General features: G+C 41.7%; 1 protein-coding gene across 13 annotated transcripts in view; it reads left to right on the forward strand.

Moving 5' to 3' along the window:
• The window catches only part of dmd (dystrophin), a 500656-nt gene that overhangs the window by 332712 nt on the left and 142353 nt on the right, over positions 1-25591 (forward strand). For all 13 annotated transcript variants that reach the window (XM_055226238.1, XM_055226248.1, XM_055226250.1 and 10 more), the window contains 10 exons: positions 389-511; positions 2174-2344; positions 4294-4416; positions 4504-4638; positions 6521-6673; positions 9224-9394; positions 17385-17507; positions 19189-19361; positions 19922-20057; positions 24720-24895. In XM_055226238.1, coding sequence (XP_055082213.1) covers positions 389-511; positions 2174-2344; positions 4294-4416; positions 4504-4638; positions 6521-6673; positions 9224-9394; positions 17385-17507; positions 19189-19361; positions 19922-20057; positions 24720-24895 — 1484 coding nt within the window. The remainder of the gene's footprint in view (positions 1-388; positions 512-2173; positions 2345-4293; positions 4417-4503; positions 4639-6520; positions 6674-9223; positions 9395-17384; positions 17508-19188; positions 19362-19921; positions 20058-24719; positions 24896-25591) is intronic.

Genomic DNA, 25591 nt, shown 5'->3' on the forward strand with positions numbered 1-25591 from the left:
ACACATGTACACTGCTACTACACACATGTACAGTACTAGTACATGTACAGCCCTACAACACACGTATACCCTACTACACACATGTACACTAGTACTACACTCACACATACACTAATACTAAACATATGTACACTACCACTACACACATATACACTACTACTACACACATGTACAGTACTACTACAAGCATATATAGTATTACTACACACATGTACAGTACTCCCCCTCTCAGTTCATATATCTGGCTTCATATATTTTGTTTTCTGTGTTTATAAAATGTAGAATGTGGTAAAAATAAAGAACAAACCCCTGAATTTAGTCTGGTGGTGAATATTTGAATCCTGAAAACTAAAATGCCCCTGTTAAAAGTGTGTGTTTTTGTCTGTAGGATTATCAGAGACAAATGCAGAAACTCGATGGACAGATTGAGGAAGTGAACACGTGGATCGATGGAGCAGAGAAGAAGATGGACGAGATCGACAGCCAGGGACCCAACGACGCCGTGCTGAAGGTCAAATCATGATCCTGTGTGGGAATAACATCAGACTGCGACATCAAACCTCAACATTATGTGGATTTATACCATATATGAAAAGATCCTGGTGCCTGGGAAAATGTAAAAAGTAGAGGCGACTACAAAGACCATAATCCTTTGCTCTATTTCAACACAGACCACACAGACCTTTAGAGACGTTCTGTTATATATACTTTTCACATGACAATAGCAAAAAGTAATAATACTGTAATACCACTGCCTTTTTTCTGTGTCAGTACTTTGGCTTTAAGGTTCTGCCGATTCCTGATATCAACCCCAAAAAAATAAAAATAAAATAAAATAAAAATAAAAGAATAATAATAATCAACGTAATAATTAATAAATAAATAAAAATAAACCAAATAAATAAATAAAAATAAACTAAATAAAAAATTACACAAAATAAAATGAAAAAGTAAATTAAATAAAAATAAAAATAAATAATATAATAAAATAAAAAATGTACATTTAATTAAAATAAATAAATAAAAATAAACAAAATAAAAAATTACACAAACTAAAATAAAAAAGTGAATTAAATTAAAAATAAAAATAAATAAATGAACGAAATAAAATAAAAAAAAAAGTACATTTAATTAAAATAAATAAATAAAAAAACAACCAAAATAAAATTCATTCATAATATTACTTGTTATACCTTACCTTGCTCACCTTAAAACTTTGGGTCCAGTTGCCAGAATTACATTTTTCTTTTATTATGGATCAAACCTGAACGACTGAGGGATCACACAGACATTATTTCCTTTAAACGCAAACAGTTTATGGTAAAAAAATAAAATAAAATAAATAAATAAATACTTGTCTGAATGTGCAGCTTTGTAAAAATACAAGTTTAACACTATGACGCGTTTTGGGCCGACATCGTCCTGTAAATCGTCTTATTCCATCAATTTATAAACCAAAATGTGACATCAATTGAAACAAAATCTTGGAAACCGATATCCGAGCCACCAAAATGTTCAATATCTAAGCTTTTTTACAGTTTACGCTGGTGCCCAAACCTGGATAAATACATTAAAGTGCGACTAAACACCTAAACTCCGCCCACAACTACATCTCAAATAGAGGGGCGGGGTCTGAATATATGAGAAACGGTGTGATTGGTCGAACAGGTATCCACGCTTCAAACTCCGCCCCTGCAGCCAGGTGTTCGTGATCAGAAACACCCGGCCTGTAATCACGGCAGTCATGTGTGATGTCGCCAACTACTTGAAATTGCCGAGATCAGCACAAACTTCGGCGTTTTGGACCAGAAAGCTGCAAATTTACCTCGATTGCCCTAAAAGTTGTGGAAAAATGACCAAGAACGGTAGATAATGCTGTTCAAACGACACAGTTTAGTAGCGAGAAAAAAAACTGAAATTCTCCATGGCAACCGAAAGAAAAACAAAACAAAAACAAAACCCGATTTTTGTCAATATTATGTTTTCCACGAGCGCACTTCGTCTAATTATAGAAGACACCGATAATGATCACTCCAGTGTTATTAGCTTTGGGAATAGCAAAACTCATTATCACCCACTTATCTTTGGCTGCGTTGTTAAGTACGTCCCTGATTGCTTTTGAATCCGTCGACCATTACCCACAATTCAATGCTCCGAGTGTGTCGTCGTACAGGTGTTACGCGCGGAGCTGGAGCTGACGAAGGAGAAGATGGAGGAGGTGGGAGCCCTCGCCCAGGAGCTCATGTCGACGCGCGGGGAGAACTGCCAGGCGCAAGTGGGGCCCAAAGTGGAGCAGCTTAACCAGCGTTTTGACGACATCTCCCGCCGCATCGCTACCGGCCTGGTAAAGATCCGACGCGTTGGATGTTGCTAATTACCTACAACAACTTTTTTTTCATTTTTTTTAAATTTTACTTTCCTTTGATCGCGTCTCGTTTTACAACTTTTTACCCAAGATGCCCGAGTTTGAAGGCCAACGCTGTTTCTGCCTAATTAGCTTAGCTTGCGTAGCCTTGAAAGCAAATTAAAACATGAATGTCAAGCAGCGGCGGCGCTTCTGGTGACTCGGCTTCAGGCTATTATATTCAAATTAGGAGTTATATTAAAACAAAGTATCATTTATAAATAGACTATCATTTTGTGGTGCTGCTGCTGTCCTCACGCGGGGGCACTTTCGAAGTTTTGCAGCGTTATCGACGACGCTGATGAACACGTAGCTATAGCACACGGCAGGTTAGGATTAAAAAACGTGAAAACTTGGGGGTGGGAGGAGCTGTACCAACAAATTCTGCGTTAGTTCCACACATAGACTGTATAAAGACGTGGACTTGAGCGAGTGTGACGTCACCCACGGCGTTCAGCTCCAGTCAAATGAAGCTAACCGAGGCTAGAGCAGTTATAGCGGCTAATTTGGAGCAGAGGTCAATATTTGGAATTCCGACTTCGAGTATCATAGCAACCAAAGAGCCAATCAGGAGCGAGGTTGTTGAAAGTAACAGCCCTTCCCGCTCGCACCGCTGGTTTGGCAGGGAGTAGGCGCTTAGCAATCAAATCTGTTGCTAACGTTAGCGGGAGTGACTTTGGCGAAAAACGGCAGTTCGTTGGTCTGTCATCAGGGCCGGTTCAGCCTTTAAGCAGACTGAGCAACTGCTTAGGGCCCCGAGGCCAGCAGGGGGCCCTCAAGAGTCCATACATTTATATTGAAAATAATATAATATGTCAAGTTTTATTGAACACAGGGCTTGTGTGTTTACAGCAGCCTAAATATCCCTCTGAAACAATTACGTTTGTTTTATATCTATCGTAGTAAAATATCTGCTGCTGCTACGTTTGTTTTTGAGTCGGGCAGAGGTGAGGGCAGCTCTGTGTTTAGGACCCGACACAATGTAAATGTAACCCCACTGTCGCCAACTGGAACACATTAAAATCCACCAGAAATGCAGAAAAAATGTCTAGAATTTCAAAAATCTTGACCCCCCTGAGTAAATGTTTGTGTTCTGTTGTTGTGACTGTTGTAGTTGTGACATTCTGGATGTTTTCAGTCTGATGTTGGTCATAAAAACACAAATAAAACTGGTCAAAGTGATGAGAGCAGAGTCAGAATGTGTCAAATGTGAATCACCAACAGCTGAGCCAGGAGGGGGCCCCGGAGACAAATTCAGCCTAGGGCCCCCTAAAAGCTGGGACCGGCCCTTTCTGTCATTAATGCTCATATGTTGATTTACGAACAAAATAGCTAAATAAAAACGCCAGGATCAGGTAGAACGACCAAAGTGACGAGTCTGACAGCAGCAGCTACAGAGAGAGGGGGCCACAGTTTTTCAATAGAAAGTGAATTGGAGCCAGAATCGATGGAGCCGGAAGCGCAAACATGCTCACTTCCTGTTTGGAACGTGACAGCTAGCAGGTTAGCTATGTCCATTTATATAAAACAGTCTATGGTGACACATTGCTACGTCTTGCTACTTACTTTTAATATAATATAACCTCAGAAATGTTCTTTGAGTAAATATTTAAACGTAATATTCTTGAGTAAATCTACACGTTCATACACCGGTGTTTGCGTACATTGGCGTATGAACGTGTGTGCGAATGTGCGACGTAAAACAAAACAAAACAAAATGGAAAACCGCATAAAAAAATCTAAATCTTCAAAAAGTTCTCTCGACAGACTCACCCTCGGCAAAGACTAAATCCTCTGTGATGTTCCGATTTGCTCGCTCTCCCCTTCGCTAATGATCTTGTCTGTTTTTTTTTTTTGTTTTTTTGTTTGGTTGCCGCGGGCGACACCAGACGGCAGCTTCGGCCAAAGAGCTGGAGCAGTACCACAGCGAGGCTCAGATCTGGCTGGAACTACTGGAAGAGGAAGTGAAGCAAGGAGAGAACCTGAAGGAAGAGGATTTTCAAGAAGACAAGGTCCAAATTAAAAACTATAACGATAAAAAAAAGAAAAAAAAAAGTGAAATACTGCTTGTTTTTTAACGTGTGGGTATTTGTGTGCAGGATTGTGAAGAAGGGGCTGTGAAAGAGCTGCTGATAAAAGGAGAGAATCTGCAGAGGCGAGCGCCAGATCAGGACAAGAGGGAGCAAGTCCGACTGAAGCACAACGCACTCAACAGTAAATACAACACCGTCAAGGTAAACCGCTACACGCAACGACGCAGTACTTTTGAGGCGGAGTGTGTACGAGGCTGTAGTACTGGGCTTAATGGAGTAGAACACAATGAGCAGTAGATTTACAGCAGCAAACACGTATTTTTATCTTAGCGAAGGGCGATGCATAGGCTCCAATGACAAGTTCAACATCGCGATAAATACACCAATGTCACATCCTGACGTCACGGAGACTAGCATTTAAAAAAAAAAAAAAGAAAGAAAAAAAAAATAAGAAAAAAACCCCAACTATTTTTATTTTATGTTAAAAAAATATATTTTCACCACAAAATTTAATTATTGCCATGTGCTTTCTGTGTTTTATCTGGTTTCACACTTTGTTTTGTAGAAGGTGACAGTGGAGGTCATTTTTGAAAGATATTTTTTTTGTTCTAAAATTTGTTTTACTGCACAGAAATAAAAGGATTAAGTTACAAATATATAAAAATAATTCACAAAATAATAAAATAAATACATAAATAAATAAAATAAATACAATAAATAAATATTAAAATAAATAAATAATACATAAAATAATGATAAAATAAATAACTCCATCCATCCATACATTTTCTTCCTCTTATCCGGGGCCGGGTCGCGGGGGCAGCAGTCTAAGCAGGGGCTCCCAGACTTCCTTCACCCCAGACACGTCCCCCAGGTCCTCCGGTGGGACCCCAAGGCATTCCCAGACCAGAGAGACATAGTCCCTCCAGCGTGTCTTGGGTCTTCCCCGGGGCCTCCTCCCAGTGGGACATGCCCAAATAAAATAAATAATTAATAAAGAAAATATAATAAAATAAATAAATAATAAAGAGATTTAGATTTAGACAGACTAATAAAGACTCCAACATGTGTAGATGAAACAAAACACAACTCCAGGTCTGTTTTTGAGGAGAGAACAGGATTATAACACGACTTTAAAACACGTTGGAGGGGCTACGTCTATTGGCTGGTCTGGGGACATCGGGAGGAAGTGTCTGGGGTGAGGGAAGTCCGGGAGTCCCTGCATGGACAGCGCTCCAACTATCCAAACATATGTTCAGATTAGTATCCAGTTTCTGTCCTAGTTTTAGCGTCGACTCTATTACAAACCCAACAGCCCAGTTCATAATAAAAAGTTTAAATACGTTGCCATGACGACGGGGGCTGTAAAAAAAAAAAAAAAAAAAAAATCTTGCCCATTTTTTAAACACACACATAAAGATTTAGTGGGTTCAGATCCATTTTATTCACAACAGTATGTCCCTCCAGGGCCCCCGTAGCCGCTCACACGCTGGAAAGAGAATTATTATGGATGTAATCTGGAATTTTGCCCCCGGATGTTGACGAGAGAATAAACGTCAACTTAAACCAATATCGTAATAATTCTATGAGGAAATTTGATGATTGGATATAACATGAGAAGAGGAGGAGGTGGAGAGGCTGGGTCGGCTGTTGGTTTTGCTGCTGCGGTTGAGATTTAAAAAAAAAAAACGAGATCAAATAGATGAAATTGTAGGATGATGAAGGGGATAGAAAGTGCATTTTTTGGAATGACGGAGCGAGGAATAACATTGAAAATACGCAGTCTTTCTGGTAAAATGTTCACTACACTTTTAGGTTAAACTTTATGTACTTTAATAATAATTTTTAGTGTGTTTCAATAACATTTTATAGGACATTGGTGTAAAAAAACAGATGGTAGGAGCTAAAATTAATATTAAAGTGTGTGTTTTCCTGGGCCGGAGGGTTTTTAGCGGCCCAAAACTGGACCCTTTTCCTATTTCTTTATATTACAGGGGGCCCATGTGAGACGTTTTGCCCCGGGCCCCCCCCAAAAATCTGCCGACGCCCCTGTTTATCGTTATTAAATGAGTTATTTCCCCAGGACCTGCGTGTACTGAGGAACCGAAAGGCGCTGGCCATCGCTCCGCAGTGGTACCAGTACAGGAGGAAGTCACATGACCTCCTGGCGTGGCTCGACGACATCCAGCGCAGCGTGGAGCAACTCCCCGACCCGCCCGAGGGAGAACGGGTCAAGGTAAAACCGCCACATTTTTTTTAATATAACATGAATTCACCTTTTTCTTTTCAAATCTGCCTCTCTCTTCCAGCTTTCACAATAAGACTCTTCAACTTTTCTCATCTTTTCAAAATAAAATAATAAAAATCAATGCTTTTTCCCACTAGACGGACACGTGTTCGCTAGTGAGAAGAGTTCGTTAGGCTCTTCCAAGGTTTGCAGAAAAGCTAATTAAGCCATGTAGCGTTTAGCTTCGATAAATCATTAGCAAACGAGTTTTGAAACAGCGCAGTAATTACAGTATTATTTCCCATTACAGCTTCTTATTGACCTGAACACATGTAGCACTAGTGAGGGTTTTAATCACTCCAGTGGGCAGTCCAACCTGTCTGTTTTAGCTAATAGAGAAAAGAAAAATGGTTAATTAAAGAGCGGCAGGTGTGATTGGAAGGAGCGGTGGGTAAGATTTGAAGATGACTCATGCTTAAAATAAAAAACACACACTGCAAACGTGAGAAACAAAAACCGTGTTATGTCTACAGGCTTTGGTTGGGTTAAAAATCGCTGCTAAATCGGTTTAAAATAAAGTTAAATCAATTACAGAGTATTTTTGCTAAACCAAATTAATCCAACGTAATTACAAATATATTCAGTGTATATATGATGGTGTGTTTTAATCTGAAAATTAAAAAAACTAATAAATAAAAAATTGTTTAGTTAAAGTTTCCATCTGTAATTAGCTCTGTGCGACCTCATTGTTAGCGTCACTACTTCCTGTCCTGTTTAACTCTAACGCTAATGCTAATTTTGAGGCGTAATAAATATTAAAACGACATCAAAAACTGAAGTATTCCCCATATAAAAACGTGGAGTAGTCTTTATTTTAATTTGAATTTCAATAGGTTGTTTATTTTATATTTTATGCTAAAATTAATAAAAGTTAGCATAAGTTTTGAGACACAGCGAGCTAGCTAAACTGACTGACTCAGCCATGTTGCATTCTCACGTATCACCACTAGATGCTAGCTACGTTACTGCTGTTTAAGAGTGTTTGACAGTTTTGGAGCGACAGAGGGAGACCAGAGAGCACAGGTGAGGAGGAGGGAGGGGCCAGGTGAGAGGAGGAGGGAGGGGCCAGATGAGTGGAGGAGGGGCCAAGTGAGAGGAGGAGGGAGGGGCCAGGTGAGAGGAGGAGGGAGGGAGGGGCCAAGTGAGAGGAGGAGGGAGGGAGGGGCCAAGTGAGAGGAGGAGGGAGGGAGGGGCCAGGTGAGAGGAGGAGGGAGGGGCCAGGTGAGAGGAGGAGGGAGGGGCCAGGTGAGAGGAGGGAGGAGGGGCCAGGTGAGAGGAGGAGGGAGGGGCCAGATGAGTGGAGGAGGGGCCAAGTGAGAGGAGGAGGGAGGGGCCAGGTGAGAGGAGGAGGGAGGGAGGGGCCAAGTGAGAGGAGGAGGAAGGGCCAAGTGAGAGGAGGAGGGAGGGAGGGGCCAAGTGAGAGGAGGAGGGAGGGAGGGGCCAGGTGAGAGGAGGAGGGAGGGAGGGGCCAAGTGAGAGGAGGAGGGAGGGAGGGGCCAGGTGAGAGGAGGAGGGAGGGGCCCAGTGAAAGAAGAAGGGAGGGGCCAGGTGAGAGGAGGAGGGAGGGGCCAGCTGACATGAAGAGGGAGGGGACAGGTGAGATGAGGAGGGAGGAGCCAGGTGTGATGAGGGGGGAGGGGCCAGGTGAGGTGAGAAGAGAGGGGGATACGTTTCACATCTGCCATCTACTGGTGAAAAAAAATCTATAAAACTTATGGATAGTAGTTTTAATACAAACAAAACATTTAATTTATGTCTTAATGGAAGACAGGCGTGGGATTTGATAAGTTTTCTTCTTCCCACTCCTTTTCGAGCTTATTTAAGAACAAATAGGTGAAATTTGCTTTAACTGTACGTGATACATGTGCTCGAAATAAATAAATAAAATGAAAATAAATGAAATAATACAGTGATTTAAAACTGTATTAAGACCCCAGTTGGGAGAGATACTAATATTATATTTTGTCTCAGATTATTGCTGGAAATCGCTATATTTCTGTTAATTTAATAGTAGAAAAAGCAAAATGTCACAGAAGAATGATTGTAAAATGGGGTCCAACAATAATAAAACAATACAAACTGATCACTTTATGCTGTTGAATGTCACATTTTCCATTTGAACTCCCAAAACACCCCAGAGAACCTGCTTCTGTCTCCTGTCTGCTCTTGTCTGCTGCTGACTCTCCATGTGTTCTTTCACTTTGCAGATGATCACTATGACATTTCGCTAAAGTGGACGCCTCCGACTCACCTGTCATTTCCGCACCTGTCGCACCTGTACCTCCTCTCTTCTGTTTGTCCTGTCTGTCCATGCTTCTTTTCCACTTCTCTCTGTACAAAAAAAACACAAAACTTTGTAAATAAAGTTTGACGGCCGTGTGCGTTTTGTAATTTTACTCGTTTTTCATTTGCTAGCACATCCACACGCCTCTCTGTGCTTTTATGTGTCGCCACGGTGACGGCCAATGCTTGAATGTTTGGTTGGTTTTCATCCAATAGGAGATTGGCTCAGAGTTCGACGCCAAGAAGGAGGAGCTTAAGGAGTTGCAGGGCTTAGCCAATCAGCTGTGTGAGGGCGGGGCCGCCAATCTGGTGGAGCCACGGCAGCTGCAGCTCAAAACGCGCTGGGTTGAGGTGGAGGGCAAGTTCATTCCCTTCAAAAGACAATGTGTGAGTTTGACTATAAAAGCCCTTCTCTGAGTGATCGTACTAACCGAGTGCAGCATGGTCTAACCTTATATGCTAATGTTCCTCTAGAAACCGCACGTACTGATCTGGGTCAGGTTTAAGTTATGGAAAAAACATACAACGATGCCCAATTATTACGAACTCATTCCCTATTCCAAAAGCATCACAGCAGCTATAAGCAAAACTTCTACTGCAAACAAGTGTACCGTGTTTTCTGGACTATACGTCGCTCTGGAGTATAAGTCGCACCAGCCAAAAATGTGTAATAATGAAGAAAAAAAACGTACAAGTCGCACTAGCCAAAAATGTGTAATAGTGAAGAAGAAGAAAAAACATATTTAAGTCGCTCTGGAGTGTAAGTTGTATTTTTTAGGGAAATTTATTTTGAAAAATCCAAAACCAAGAACAGACATTTTATCATTAAAGTCAAGTTATAATAATAATAATAATAAAATATAGAACAAACAGGCTGAATATCAGTACATCACGCTAACGTAACACATTTATGTTTACTCAGCGACATGAAGCACAGACAGAACTGAACACGTGTCTGGTTTGTTAACGTAAGATATTAACAGTTAATCAGATAAATAAAGCAGAAAAAAGAGCAACAAGTTTACTCTGGATCTCACTCCAAATCAATAAATCCATTAAATTCTTCGTCCTCGGCGTCGCTTCTGAACAAATCCACCCACTCCAGAGGAAGATGAAGCTCCGATACCATTTTCTTTCTTTCTCAGACGTCTTTTAAATCAGCGTAATGTTGAAATTTTAAATGTTCAGTGTTACAGGAGGAGTAGATACTGGTGCACAAGTCTAGAGCGCCCCCGTGTGGTCGTCACTGTGACAATAACGAAGACGTGAAATTGTATATTTGAATAATTTCATGTATAAGTCGCACCTCGGGACAAACTATGAAAAAAAAAGTGCGACTTATAGCCCGGAAAATACGGTAAATTTAAATAAAAAGGTGCAGAAATTGTGCAGGTTCTGAACATTTAAGGTTGATGTCAGAAAATGTCAAGTTTGGATGAGCAGATAAGAGCAATATACAAAAAAAAAAACGTTGAATTACATTGAAAAATATGAAATTTAATCATAATTTGGAAGTGACGATTTGTAAAGTAAAATTATATAATAAATAAATAATGAAATGTTCGGTTTTTTAGCTCACCTGGCTCATACGGTGGCTCGGTTGGTAGAGTGTTTTGTCCACTGATGCGAAGGTTGCGGTGCAATTCCAGCTCCCACAGACAAACTCTGACGTTGTGTCCTTGCGCAAAACACTTAACCCACCTTAAATTTGTGCGTTTCTTGCTCTGAAGATGGAAAACGCGACATAAAAGTTACCATTTTGCCGATTAAAGGTACAAAAACTCGTAATCTGACACGTTTAAAGTTGTTTAAAGGCGTTGTTGTTGATGTATTGCTCCTGCCTGCTACTCCAAAGCTAACAATATGCTAATCGCTAAAGAAAAAAAGTCAGTTTTGTAGAGCACATTAGCCTCAAAACCGAGAAGTGTACTTTCCAACAGTGTAAACATTTTAATTATTTGAGCCCATATTGTAAGAAAAACACAGAACTTGTCCCTGTAAATTTAAATCACAATTATATTTTGGCTTTTTTGTTTTAATTTGCTCCATCTCATCGCCCTACGCTGCCTGTTCACATGCGGAGTCCATCCCCTCGTTCTCATTGGTTGCTGTTGTCTCTTGCATGCTCCCTCTCGACCAATCACAAATCACCTCGACAGTTCCCCATAACTCCCGACGTACGTGTGAGGGGGGGAAAAAAAAAAGTACATTTAGAAGAGTGAATACACATCTACGCTGACGGATCACGCTAATGTGTTTTAAATGGGAAGGGGAGAAATAATAGGGGCCATTTTGCGGAGCGGTCGTACTTTAACGTGAACTTGGAGCGTGGCCAGGCTATTGAGGAATTACACGGCTCCATTTTATCACTGAAAGAGCTGCTGAAGAGTTCTGAGTGTTATAAGTGGCAGGGGATAATAATAATGTCCAGTTTTGTTACATCAAACCCACTCGGAGAATGAAAAGTGCTGTTTCAAAAAAGAGTGTAGTGGATTTAGGTGAAAACTACTGGATCTGAAGAGGAAGCACGACGTCACAGTAGCTAAAAAATGTTCAGAAAAATAGTTTAAAAAGGGTATAATTTTACATTTTGGTTAAATATTGGCAAATTTATTCAGTTTATATGAAAAATTATAGCGTGTAAAGGTCCTATATTGTGTAAAATCAATGTTCTAATGTTGATTTCTCCTCAAAAACAGATGTGGAGTTGTGTTTTGTTTCATTCACACATGTTTGAATAACTCTTTATTCTTAGTCTGTTACATCTCCAAACCTCAGAATGCTCCGTTCCACCTTGTGATGTCATGACGTGGTAGTCTTCGTGTTGTGTCTGACGTTACATTTATCGTGATAACTTTAGCTGTGGTTGTTCAAACGCCATGAAAATTCTCACAGATGTGAGTTTTTGCAGGTTTTTAGACAGATGTGAGTTTCATCCCGATCAGATCAATTTTGGCGACTTTGGTGAAATTTTGTAGACACTGAGCGTTTCGGAAATGTAGGTTTCCATCGACTTCATTATAAACACATTTTTTGACCCCTGCTCTAAAAATCAAGGTGACTTATTTTGAATTATTTTGTGAATTATTTTATGATTTATTTATTTTATTATTTTCTTTATTTTATTTTATTTCATTTCTTATTTGTGAATTATTTTATTATTGTATTTATTTTATTTTATTTCTTATTTTGTGAATTATTTAGTATTTTTCCTATTTATTTATTTATTTATTTTATTATTATTATATTTTATTTATTTATTATGTATTTATTTTATTATTTTATTATTTTGTGAATTGTTGTATTTATAATTATTATTATCATTAGTAGTGTAGTGTATTCATTTATTATATATTTATTTTATTATTTTATTTTTATATTATTTATTTTTATTATTATTATTATATTTTATTTATTGTTTATTTATTTTATTTTATTTCTTATTTTGTGATTTTTTATTTATTTGTGACTTCATTGTTTCATTTCACAAACCAAAAACAAAAAAATGTGTTTCAAAAACGTGTCCACGTTTAGCCCCGCCCCCTCATGACCTTCACCGTCGCCCTGAACAAAACAGAGTGTGTGGAAAACCAGACGAAACTCACAACATCACTCAAATTGTTTAGTACTTTGTCCACATGTAAAAACTTTGTGACAGAAACTGGCGTCTACGGGGTTAATAAACAATGGTAATTTATGACATCACAAGGTGGAACAGAGTGTTTTCAGTTTGAGAGAAGAACTCAGCCTAAACGTCCAGGAAGTTGTGTGTTAAACGTGTGTGAATGAAACAAAAAAACACAACTCCAGGTCTGTGTGTGACGAGGAAACGACGTCAGGACAAAGATCAGAGCGTCGCGTTAACTGAACAGCAGGGGGCGACAAAACAGTGTGAAATTTACATAGGATTTGAAACATGGTTGATTATCTCGACGCTAATTAGGCTAATGACATAATCGAGCGCGTTAGAACGGTAGAGTCAGATCTGTGCGCGGGTGTTAAAGAAATTCAGACCGTTGCCATAGCGATTGGCACTTTAAAATAAATCATTGTGTCTTTTGTACGGGGAAAGGGTCTCGAAATGTTCCGTACGAGGCGCCAAACGTGTAAAATGGTCGAACTTAAACGCTGTGTCCTACAGGGGGCGCTGTTTAGGGGCCATTCTCCAGTTTTATTGGTGTTTAAATAAACAGCTGGTGAGAAAATAGTGCACTCAAAATTTCCCACAATGCACCTTGAAATAGACCACAATGCACTGGGAGAGTCGGAAAAACAACAGAGGACAGATAGAGAGATGGAGAGAGAGATAAAGAGTGATAGATGGAAAGATAGAAAGACATGGAGAGATAGAGAGGGATGTATAAAGAGAGAGATAGAGAGATAAAGATATATATATATAGAGAGAGAAAGAGAGATGGAGAGAAATGGAGAGCTAGATATTGAGAGATATGGAGAGAGAGATGAGGAGAGAGAGATAAAGAGTGATAGATGGAATGATAGAAAGAGATGGAGAGATAGAGAGGGATGTATAAAGAGAGAGAGATAGAGAGATAAAGATATATATATAGAGAGAGAGAGTTAAAGAGAGATGGAGAGAAATGGAGAGCTAGATATGGAGAGATAAAGAGAGATGGAGAGATAAAGATATATATATATAGAGAGAGAGAGTTAAAGAGAGATGGAGAAATGGAGAGCTAGATATGGAGAGATAAAGAGAGATGGAGAGAGAGAGATAAAGAGTGATAGATGGAAAGATAGAAAGAGATGGGGAGATAGAGAGGGATGTATAAAGAGAGATGGAGAGATAAAGATATATATATACAGAGAGAGATGAGGAGAGAGAGATAAAGAGAGTGATAGATGGAAAGATAGAAAGAGATGGAGAGATAAAGATATATATATAGAGAGAGAGATAAAGAGAGAGACATGGAGAGATGGAGAGAGACAGATGGAAAGATAGAGATAAAGAGAGCGACAGATGAAAGATAGACAGAGATGGAGAGATAGAGGGAGATGTATATATAGAGAGAAAGATAAATGACGATAGAAAGTTAGAGAGATAGAGATGGAGAGATAGAGAGATAAAGAGCGAAAAAGGTGGATTGATAGCTGAATGGAGGTAGATATATATATATATATATATATATATATATATATATATAAATGATTAATCCCACTGTTGATCCTGATTATCAATAAAACATTCTTAAATAAACCGTTATGTGTAAAGTTACTAGCGTTAGCCGTTGACTTTAGCTCGAGATGCTAACAGAGCGACAATTTCCACATCTCAGATTAAAAAATGAATAATCCATCATCTGTTTATGTGAGATCCAGCCGTATGATTATTATTAGTCTATAAAGATTTGAGTGTAGTGATCTGTTTGTCCAAATCGCTCTGTGAATGCGGCGTTAGCTAAAGTTCGCTAACGTCTGCAGGGCTGTGTAGTGAACGAGGGGGTTATGGGGCTGAAGGGGGAGACATTCAGACACAGCGTTGATCCTTTTTACACCTCTCTGACTGTAAACCGCACTGAAAATCCGCAGTATAGACGTGTATTCACTCACTCCACTCCAAACGCCGGACGATGAGAGCGTTAGCCGCCATTAACCGCCGCCAAATCAAATCTCAAATCTACTAAACGAACTCTCTGCTTCGAAAACTGCGCCGACGCCACATCACATCCACATCCACCCCATTTGACCAGAGTCAGCGGCGTAACCAGAACGCCGCACCGACGCTCTAAAGTCCGGCGTGGGTCTTGTCGTTGACCCGCTGACCTCATCGCTAATGCCGTCATGGCCGCCACGCGCTGCACCGCCTCGGCTGTTTTGATTTGCAGGTTCATGTTGATTGTGGGACGTAAACGGCGTCGCTCTCATCGTCGCGCGCAGACGGAGTGGCGTGCTGTTTGTACATGTGCCAGTAGGGGGCAGCACGTGGGGCGGGTCATTGAATCAGTCAGTCCGTCCGGGCGTCTGTGGGTTTAGAGGCAGCGAGACGACGAACGGCGACGGAGTCCAGAGTTTCACCAACGACGAGATAAATATGAAGTGATAAATGAAGTTATGTAACAGAAATACACAATTATATCAGTTTAAAGAAAAAAACAAACGAGGGACAAACGGCAGCGACTCCAGAGTTTCACCGATAAAGAACAAAAGTATAATAACTGTGAAAGAGAAAGAACGGAGAGACTGGAACTGAAGACAAGAGAGAGAAAGAGATGAAGAGAGGAATGGAGAGAGGAGAGAGAGATAGATGAGAAAGAGAGAGAGCTAGAGCTAGAGGGAGGATAGAGATGGAGAGATAGAGACAGAGATGGAGAGAGAAATGGAAAGATGGAGTGAGAGAGATGGAGAGAAAAAGATGATGAGAGGGATGGAGAGAGGGATGGAGAGATAGAGACAGAGATGGAGAGAGAAATGGAAAGATAGAGTGAGAGGGATGAGAGAGATGGAGAGAAAAAGATGATGAGAGGGATGTAGAGAGGGATGGAGAGAGATGGGGAGCGAGATGAAGAGATAGAGAAAGATGGAGAGAAAGTGAGAGAAAGACGAGAGAAATTGAGAGAGAGAGTGAGAGAGAAGGAAAGAGATGGAGAGAAAGAGATGAAGAGAGGAATGGGGAGAGGGATGGAGAGAGATGGAGAGATGGAGAGATAGAGAAAGATGGAGAGAAAGTGAGATAAATAGATGACAGAGATAGAGAGGAGAGAGAAATTGAGAGAGAGTGAGAGAAGGAAAGAGTTGGAAAGAGAGATAGATGAGAAAGAGAGAGAGAGAGCTAGAGAGGATAGAGATGGAGAGAGACAGAGATGGAGAGAGTTAGAGTGAGAGAGATGGAGAGAGAGACACATGTATAGAAATGGTGAGAGAGATAGAGTGATAGAGAGAGAGATGAGAAAGAGAGCTAGAGAGAGGGTAGAGATAGAGACAGAAATGGAGAGAGAAATGGAAAGAGATAGAGTGAGAGAGATGAGAGAGAGTGAGAAAGACAGAGTGATGGTTAAAGAGATAGAGAGCTGGAGAGAGAGAGAAGGAAAGAGATAGAGGGGGTGGGGAGAGAGATGGAGGGAGAGTTGGAGAGAAACGGAGATATATATATATATATAGAGAGAGAAACATAGCAAGAGAGACTTATATAGAGAGGGTTGGAGAGGTAGAGAGAGATATAGAAAGAGAGATAGAGATGAGAGATGGAGAAATGGGACAAAGATGGAGAGAGAAGGAGAGAGATAGAGAGAGAGATGGAGAGACCGAGAAAGACACATCGAGATGTTTAAAAAGATAGAGATGGAGAGATAGAGAGATGGGGAGAGAGATGGAGGGAGAGATGGAGAGTGAGACATATATATATATATAGAGAGAGAGAGAGAGAGAGAGAGAGACTTGTATAGAGAGGGTTAGAGAGGTAGAGAGATATAGAAAGAGAGATAGAGAATGGAGAGAGATAGCGAGAGATGGAGAGACTGAGAAAGACATATCGAGATGTTTAGAGAGATAGAGATGGAGAGATAGAGAGGGAGGTGGGAAGAGTGATGTGAGAGAAAGAGAGAGAGATAGAGATATAGAGAGAGGGTTAGAGAGAGAGAGATGGACAAAGAGAAATATAGATGGATGGAGAGATGGATAGATAGATAGATATAAATGAACATGTTTATAAATATATCAGTAATAGGTTGTCGCTCCACTGATTTATTCTTAATTATAAAAACACTGGAAAACGATGGTCCACTTTGTTATAATTTGGTGTTTTTGTTCCTGAGACGATTGTCCAATTAGAAATCAGAACGAGCCTCATGTGACTCATTTGTGTTGCCAGTTCAAATGTCTAAATCCAGTTGTTTTAAACCTAAAACGCCTCTCTCCGATCTGAACAGTCTCTAAACCTAAACCCCAGTCATGACTCGGCGCTAGTGCAGCCTCTGAGTGAAATCTGCAGGTTTTTTGAGCGTTTCACATGAGAAAAACATGTGAGTGAGTGACGTGGACGTGCTCTGCGGACCTGCGTGTCGTCTGCGCTCTCACTGTTTAAAAGAATCTACCACACTCAGTTATTCTTATGAAACGTCCACAGTTCTGCTAATGCTAAACCAAGACGCGATCGCGCTAAACGCCTCATGGACGTGTTCTCCTGGACGGACTGACAAAATTAAACTCCAAACTTAGCAGATGTACTCATAAAGCTACGATATGTGCTAATGTAGACGTGATTTAGTCCTGTTCTAGTCCTGGTTTAGTCGTAGTCTCAGGTTTAGCCCCGTGTTAGCTTCAGTCCGCGCGCGTACGACCTAGCTAGTTTGCATTATGACGTAACACGACATCATTCCTCTGTTCTGACTCTTCTTCTCTGACGTTTTGTGTGGGTGAGCAGGAGTACCTGACGGAGCTCCAGGCCTTGCTACGGCTCGTGTCGGAGACGGACTTCAAGCTGAACTCTCCGGAATACTGGCCCGCGGCGTACTACAACCTCCCCCAGCAAGAGCTCTGCCTCTCGGTCAGCCAGCGCCCCCTCTAGGCCTGTCACGAAAACACATTTTTGAAGCGCGACACATGACGGAAGACACAGTTTCAGCCAAAAAAAATGTTCTGTTAGCGTCACTACTTCCTGTCCAGTTGTATTTCTATGAGGTTTTTGTAGAGTTACGCTAATGCTAATGCTAATGCTAACAATAATACACATTTAACGGTCCTATATTACACAAAATTGACTCTCGTGAGGTTTAAACCATGTTATAATGTTGTTAGAGCGTCAAAAACAGACCTGGAGTTGTGTTTTGTTTCATTCACACATGTTTGAGTCACACTTTTATTATTCGTCTGTCACATCTCCAAAGCTCAAAACGCTCTGTTCCACCTTGTGATGTCATCAAGTGGGAGTTTTCAAGTTTAAGACGACTTTTTTGCGGTTTGTTCAGTCAAGATTGGGCAGTTCCAGAGATGAAATGATCCAAATGATTCTAGAAATGAAGGTGTGTGGAGTTTAAAAACACAGTGGAGCACTTCCTGTGAGAGAGAGACAGAGATGGAGAGAAAGATGGAGAGAGAGAGAGAGAGCAATAGATAGAGAGATACTGTATATAGAGATGGAGAGAGAGAGGGAGAGATGGAGAATGATAGAGAGATAAAGAGCGATAGATAGAGAGATGGACATGGATGAGAGAGAGTGATAGAGAGATAAAAAGCAATAGAAAGATAGACAGAGATAGATGAGAGTGATTGAGAGCGATAAAGAGAGATAAATACAGAGCTAGAGAGTGTTAGAGAGAGCGATAGATGTGATAGAGAGATGAAGAGCAATAGATAGAGATAAATAGAGAGATAGATGAGAGTGAGTGATAGAGGGACATGAAGAGATAGATGAGAGAGAGATAAAGAGCGATAGAGCGAAATAGAGATAGACAGAGAGAAATATGAATGGATAGATGGTTGGAGAGATAGATGGATAGTGGTAGAGCACTTCCTGTATTACCGCATGATGACATCACAAGGTGGAACAGGGTGTTTAAGAGAAGAAGTCAGCTTAAATCTGCAGGGTTTCTGTGTTAAACATGTGAATGAAACAAAACACAACTCCAGGTCTGTTTGTGACGAGAAAACTACATTAGAACATGATCAGGAAACGACATAACACAGGCCCGTTAAAGATCAGACAGTGGACAGGAAGCTGCAACTGGGTCAGGGGTCAAGGGTCAAAGGTTAGAGGGGTTAGGGGTCAGACAGTGGACAGGGAGCTGCAGGTGGACGTTACTGACATGTTAAACACCACACAAATAAAATGAAAACTTCACTGGAGAACAGATGTTTATATCTCAATGCTAACGCTAATGCTAACTGTGCCGCATAATAAATATCAAAACAACAACACAAAATAAATTATATAAATTTTAAAAACAATCGGAGGGCCTTCATTATAATTAATTTAAGGTTCTTCATTTTATATTTTCAGATTTTAGTAAAAGTGACTGTTACCTTTGAGCGATAGTGAGCTAGCTAGCATGTTGCTGAGTCATCGCAGCTATAAACTCTTCTTCTACAACTAAGAAATCGTATAATTTTACAAGAAAACGTAACAAAAATGTCCCGTTAGCGCAAAAAAAAGCCCAACACAACCACTTCATGATTTAGAACTGTTTTAACGTTATTTCTGATGTGTATTTTTGCGTTTTTGCGAACAGGAAGTGAAGGCGAGCATAGACCAGCTCCAGGCCCCGGTGGAGGGAGCCTTGGCCCGGAGGGAGGAGATGGTCCAGGGTGCGAGGCCGATGGAGGCCCAGAGGATCCAAGACACGGCCGCTCTGCTCGGCACCAACTGGGACAAACTCAACAAGCTGTACCAAGATCGCCTCAAGTAAGATCTGATCCGGAAACATGAGCAGAAGGAGGAATGAGTGTGCGGAAAAGGAAGGCAGGGAAATTTGATTTGAACCGTGAATTATATAAGGAAGTGCTGTAGGCGTAACTAAATGAAATCTCCAGTTTTTTCCTGATGTCGGCGAAGTTTGAAAAGCACATTCCCTCAGACAGAAAAGATAAAACATTTGGAAATTTGGCTCCAATTCACTTTCTATTGAAAAGCCGTGGCTCCTCTCTCTGTAACTGCTGCTGTCAGACTCGTCATTTTGCTCTTAAAATGTTCATATTAACCTGCGCTAGCTGATCCTGGTGTTTTTATTTCACTTGTTTGTCCGTTGACATTAATAACAGACAAATCTGGTGAAAAATACTCATAATATATCAGATTAAATGTTACACCAAACCTAAAACAGTTGAAATAATTTTATGATATCGTTTAGAAATCCAAACAGTGAGAAATGTGAAAGACTGAATATGCATATGACATGATCTATATTGAGCCTCGCGGGCCCCCGTACTTCCTGTTCCCTGTGTGACTAACTGCTGTGTGTGCAGGCGCTGGCACGACTGTAACTCCAGGTGGCACAAGTTTGTGGAGGAGCAGAAGGCTCTGGAGGAGTGGCTGAGCGAGGCCGAGAGCGCCCTCACCCAGGCAGAGAGTGATCCAGGAGCACACAGACAGCACCTCAGGGTACACACACACACCCCACACACACACAGACACACACACACAGACACACACACACACAGACAGCACCTCAGGGTACACACACACACACAGCACCTCAGGGTACACACACACACACACACACACACAGACAACACCTCAGGGTACAGACACACACAGCACCTCAGGGTACACACACACACACACACCCCGCACCTCAGGGTACACACACACACCCCACACACACACAGACACACACACACAGACACACACACACACAGACAGCACCTCAGGGTACACACACACACACAGCACCTCAGGGTACACACACACACACACACCCCGATAACACCTCAGGGTACACACACACACACCCCCACACACAGACAGCACCTCAGGGTACACACACACACACACACACACACAGCACCTCAGGGTACACACACACACACACACCCCGACAGCACCTCAGGGTACACACACACACACAGACAGCACCTCAGGGTACACACACACACCCCGACAGCACCTCAGGGTACACACACACACACCCCCCCACCCCACACACACACACACACACACACACCCACACACAGAGACAACACCTCAGGGTACACACACACACCCCTACACACACAGACAGCACCTCAGGGTACACACACACACACACAGACACACCCCGATAACACCTCAGGGTACACACACACACAGGTAAATACATGCACACACACACAAACAGCACTTCAGGGTACAAATACATACACACACACACATATATATAGATGTACACACAAACACACACATATACACACATACATGTACACACACACACAGATACATGTACACACAAACATACACACACATACACATATATACTACCAGAAACATTTGGACACCGTCTCTCATTCAGTTTTTTATTTATTTTTTCTACTTTCTACATTTCATACACACAGAAAACATTAAATATATGAAGTAACGTATATGGACTTATGTATGTGTGGAATTGAATATAAATAAAAAAAACAGTACTGTTATTTACCTTTTTTCTTTACGACATAATCCCGTACATCTTACTTCATATACCTGATGTCTTTTGTGTGTGTATAAAACGCATGAAGCAGCAAAAATACACACATTTAACTGAGACATGACACGTTTTTTCATTATTTTGTGTCACATCTTTTGCCCGTAAACACAGATACGCCCTGACTCTGTGCGCCGAGTCTTTTAAGAGTAGATCTAAAACCGTGTGTTCCCAAATATAGTCCATATGATTCATGCCTCGTCCTCGTTGTCCACTCACGCTGCTGAAGTGCCCTAGAGCAAGACAACTTTAGAGCGCGCTCCGTCAGCACTTTGTTGTCCCTATATTCTCCCAAAGCCTTCTGGACGCCGTGAGTTACATAAAGACGATACGAACGGCGCTATGACCAATCCGACGTGATGTAATGTCGCGTTGCGTAACAAAAACAAATACGTATTTAGCGAAAGGAAAGAGGAAGTGGAATGAAAAAGAACATGAGCCGCTCTGATTCAAGTTAGCGTTTGATTTAGCCTTTGTGTTGCTAGTCACGTTTAAATTAGGCCAATTATACAAAAAAAAATGGACTTCGACACAGATTTGAACCGCGTTTTAGTCGTTTCTTTTCGTTGAGCCGCTGAAATTGTTTTTGGAGTGATTCGTGTTTGAGTTTAACCCTTAATCGACTATTTTCAAGACGCCATTTTGCCGATAAATCCCCATTTTCACCTCCACCCGTCCACGCCCACTTTGACCTAGTTTTGTTCTTTTAATCGGTTTAATTCAAGGTTTTCTTATTATTATTCATATAAAGTAGCTCATAGTTACAAAAATAAGGTTGAGGGTTCAATTCTCAAGCTCTAAAGGCCTTTCTTTTAAGACTTGATAACTTTAAAGATCAACTATGTAACTTTTCGAGTGTAGCGTCGCCGTAGAGACAAACAGGTGAAGTCTAGTGTGTTTGGACAAGCTGTAAACGTGTGTATTTTTGGGTAATTAAAACGTGTGTAATCGAATGCAAGACAGATTAGTTTGAGCTGATTTTGTATAAAGTGTCAGTCAAAGCAGTAAAATCTCCATGGAAACGCATCAGGAAAGTCACACAGTGCAGCTTTAAAGGGCACATATGACGCCATGTCCTGATCTCTGTCCCAAAAACATAGAACGATACAGGAACTGATACGAGATAAACATTTATAATCACACTGCTCCTTTTAATGTTTTAACCTGTGCAGTTTGTGTTTGTTTGTGTGTGTGTGTGTGTGTGTTTGTTTGTGTTTGTGTGTGTGTGTGTTTGTTTGTTTGTTTGTTTGTTTGTTTAATAAATCCCAGTTGTGTTTTGGTGTTGGGGTTTTGTGCTTCACCTTCACAGACGTTCACACTCGTGAGTCTGCATGAGTTTGTATCATCAGACATGACCAGCACAGTGTGAACCGCTTTGATCAGAAGAGAGGGAGAGGAGAGGAGGGAGAGGGGAGAGAGGGAGAGGGGAGAGGGAGAGAGAGGAGAGAGGGGAGAAGAGGGAGAGGAGAGGGAGGAGAGGAGAGAGGGAAGAGGGAGGGAGGAGAGAGGGGAGAGGAGAGAGAGAGGGAGGAGGGAGAGGGGAGAGAGAGGAGAGGGGAGAGGGAGAGGAGAGAGAGAGGGAGGAGGGAGAGAGGAGAGGGGAGAGAGGAGAGGGAGAGGGGAGAGGGAGAGGAGAGAGAGAGGGAGGAGGGAGGGAGGAGGGAGGGAGGAGAGGGGAGAGGGAGGAGAGAGAGGAGAGAGGGGAGAGGAGGGAGAAGAGGGAGAGGAGAGGGAGGAGAGGAGAGAGGGAGAGAGGGGAGAGGGAAAGAGGAGAGGGAGGAGAGGGGAGAGAAAGAAGAGAACGAGGGCACGAGAGAGAGAGAGGTGTATATGTGGATACAACAAAAGAGACACAGGACCATCTGTTTCCTCAAATCACAAGCTGCTACCTGAACCGCGCCCGGTTCTAATCCCCACCGACACCCCCACACCTGCAGGGGGCGTGTGCACACACCCCCACACCTGCAGGGGGCGTGTGCACACACCCCCACACCTGCAGGGGGCGTGTGCTTACACCCCCACACCTGCAGGGGGCGTGTGCACACACCCCCACACCTGCAGGGGGCGTGTGCACACACCCCCACACCTGCAGGGGGCGTGTGCACACACCCCCACACCTGCAGGGGGCGTGTGCTTACACCCCCACACCTGCAGGGGGCGTGTGCACACACCCCCACACCTGCAGGGGGCGTGTGCACACACCCCCACACCTGCAGGGGGCGTGTGCACACACCCCCACACCTGCAGGGGGCGTGTGCTTACACCCCCACACCTGCAGGGGGCGTGTGTAGGTTTGTTACCAGATCATTATATACTATAGTTGTTGTTCTGGTACAATGAAAAAAAAGTATTTGCCTATTTTTATTTTTATTTTAATAATTTCAACCTCGGAATCAAATGAAATATGAAAATGCGAACGCTGTATTTTGTCTGACATTTCCAGGAATTAAAATGACAAATAAAAATAATCACAAACAACAAAAAAACTCCTTGGATGAGAAAACTGTCAGAAGGATTTTTATTGTTAGGTTTTTCTTTTTTTTTTTCCTCATGGTCAAGGTTTCCCCGGAGACGCAGTAACAATATGTGTTTGTGCGAGGATCATCCCGGTGACCCTGTGGTTTGAGGGTAAACCTTGACCTACTGCGTCACTCTCAGAACTGTAGCAAGTTTAGAATCAAACTATCAACAAAACTGTAACTTTCACTTCTGTTTTTCAAATCTTTACGAACGTGCGGCGATTATGTTTGTCTTTATTTCGCCAATTAAGAAAATAAAACTGGAAAAGGCGTAGGTCACAGTGGGCGTGGACGGGTGGAGGTGAAAACGGGGATTTATCGGCAAAATGGCGTCTTGAAAATAGTTGATGAAAGATTAAACTCAAACATGAATCACTCCATCTATAACTTCAAGAGGGTAAGCGAGAAGGAAACAACTAGAACATGGTTAAAATCTCTGAAAAGTCCATTTTGTAGAATAGATCTGATGTAATAAACTACTTGTTCATTATTAATTAAGTATTAGTTAATGTTTTATTAAGGCATCATCACAGAATTACTCCAAAAACAACTAGAACACCTCATTAGCTTGTTAATCATTGATACGGGAACATTTAACACCAGATCACATGACAAGCTGCGCTAAAACTGAGAAGGGAAAGAGTTTTTTTTTGCCGTTTTGATTCATAAAAATGGAAAACACTCCGAGGAAAAGCAAAAGTAGAAACGCTGGTGACACAATCAGAATTGAATCATGTGGTAACGAGCGTTTATCCGCACACCTGCTCCTGTTTTTAATGTTTTATATGGACTTGTTTACTTGTTTGTTTTTCGTTTTTTCTGCTTGTAGTGTATTTTAAACACGGCGTGCATGAAAAAGCGAGTCCGGCGCTTTCATTAAGTCCATTGTATAAATAAAAATAAAGAAAAAAATGTAGTTATTATTAAGTTTTACCCCAAAAAACATCGATTTTCCGCTACATTTTTCTCGTTAGGCAGTGCACAGGACGCACTCACTCCCATCTGCTTCACCTCCTCCAATAACACACCAACAACACCAGTTCTCTTCTCTATCTCCATCTTTTTGAATATATTTCTCCGCAGGACCTGACGGAGGCCATCCCGCCGCAGGAGGCCGTGCTGGGGCGGGTCAACTCCGCCGGGGAGGACATCAGCGCCGCCAGTACCCCCGACCACAGCCAGCAGATCCGCGCGCAGCTAAAGGTCCTGAACACGCGCTGGGCCAATGTGTGCCAGCAGCTCAACGAACGCAAGAGGAGGTACGTAAGACGGCTAGCGACGGGGAGCTAGCGACACATGTGCAAACAGCGGGCTACACGCCGCGAGGCTAGCAAGGGCAAAAACTTACATTTGAGGGTTTCAAAGTTGGATTAAACTGACCCAACTAGCCTCACTTTTAGCCCAGTTAAAAGCGTTGTACCTGATTTTTGTTTCGCTGTCATGACAACATAGTACTAGCATGCTAACCGCGCATTTTCTGTTAAAATTAGATGCGGACAGTACACAGGGGATTTTAGAGTTGGATTAAACTGACCGAACTAGCCCAAGCTTTAGCCCAGTTAAATTTTTGTTTCTGATTTTTGTTTTGCTGTCATGGCAACACACTGCTAGCATGCTAACAGCGCACTTCCTGTTTGCAGACGAACAGAAGCTCTATATTTAGACACAGACAGTGCACAGGGGTTTTTAGTTTTGGATTTAATTGTAGCCAAAGATTTAGCCCAGTTAAAAGCGCGGTAGCTGATTTTTGTTTCGCTGTCACGGCAACATATTACTAGCATGCTAACAGTGTGCTTCCTGTTTGCAGACGATCAGAAGCTTTATAATTAGACGCAGACAGTACATAGGGGATTTTAGAGTTGAATTAAATTATAGCCAAGATTTAGCCCAGTTAAAAAGCGCTGTACCTGATTTTTGTTTCGCTGTCATGGCAACATATTACTAGCATGCTAACA

The sequence above is a fragment of the Periophthalmus magnuspinnatus genome, chromosome 2 (genome assembly GCF_009829125.3).
Source record: "Periophthalmus magnuspinnatus isolate fPerMag1 chromosome 2, fPerMag1.2.pri, whole genome shotgun sequence".
Taxonomy (NCBI): domain Eukaryota; kingdom Metazoa; phylum Chordata; class Actinopteri; order Gobiiformes; family Gobiidae; genus Periophthalmus; species Periophthalmus magnuspinnatus.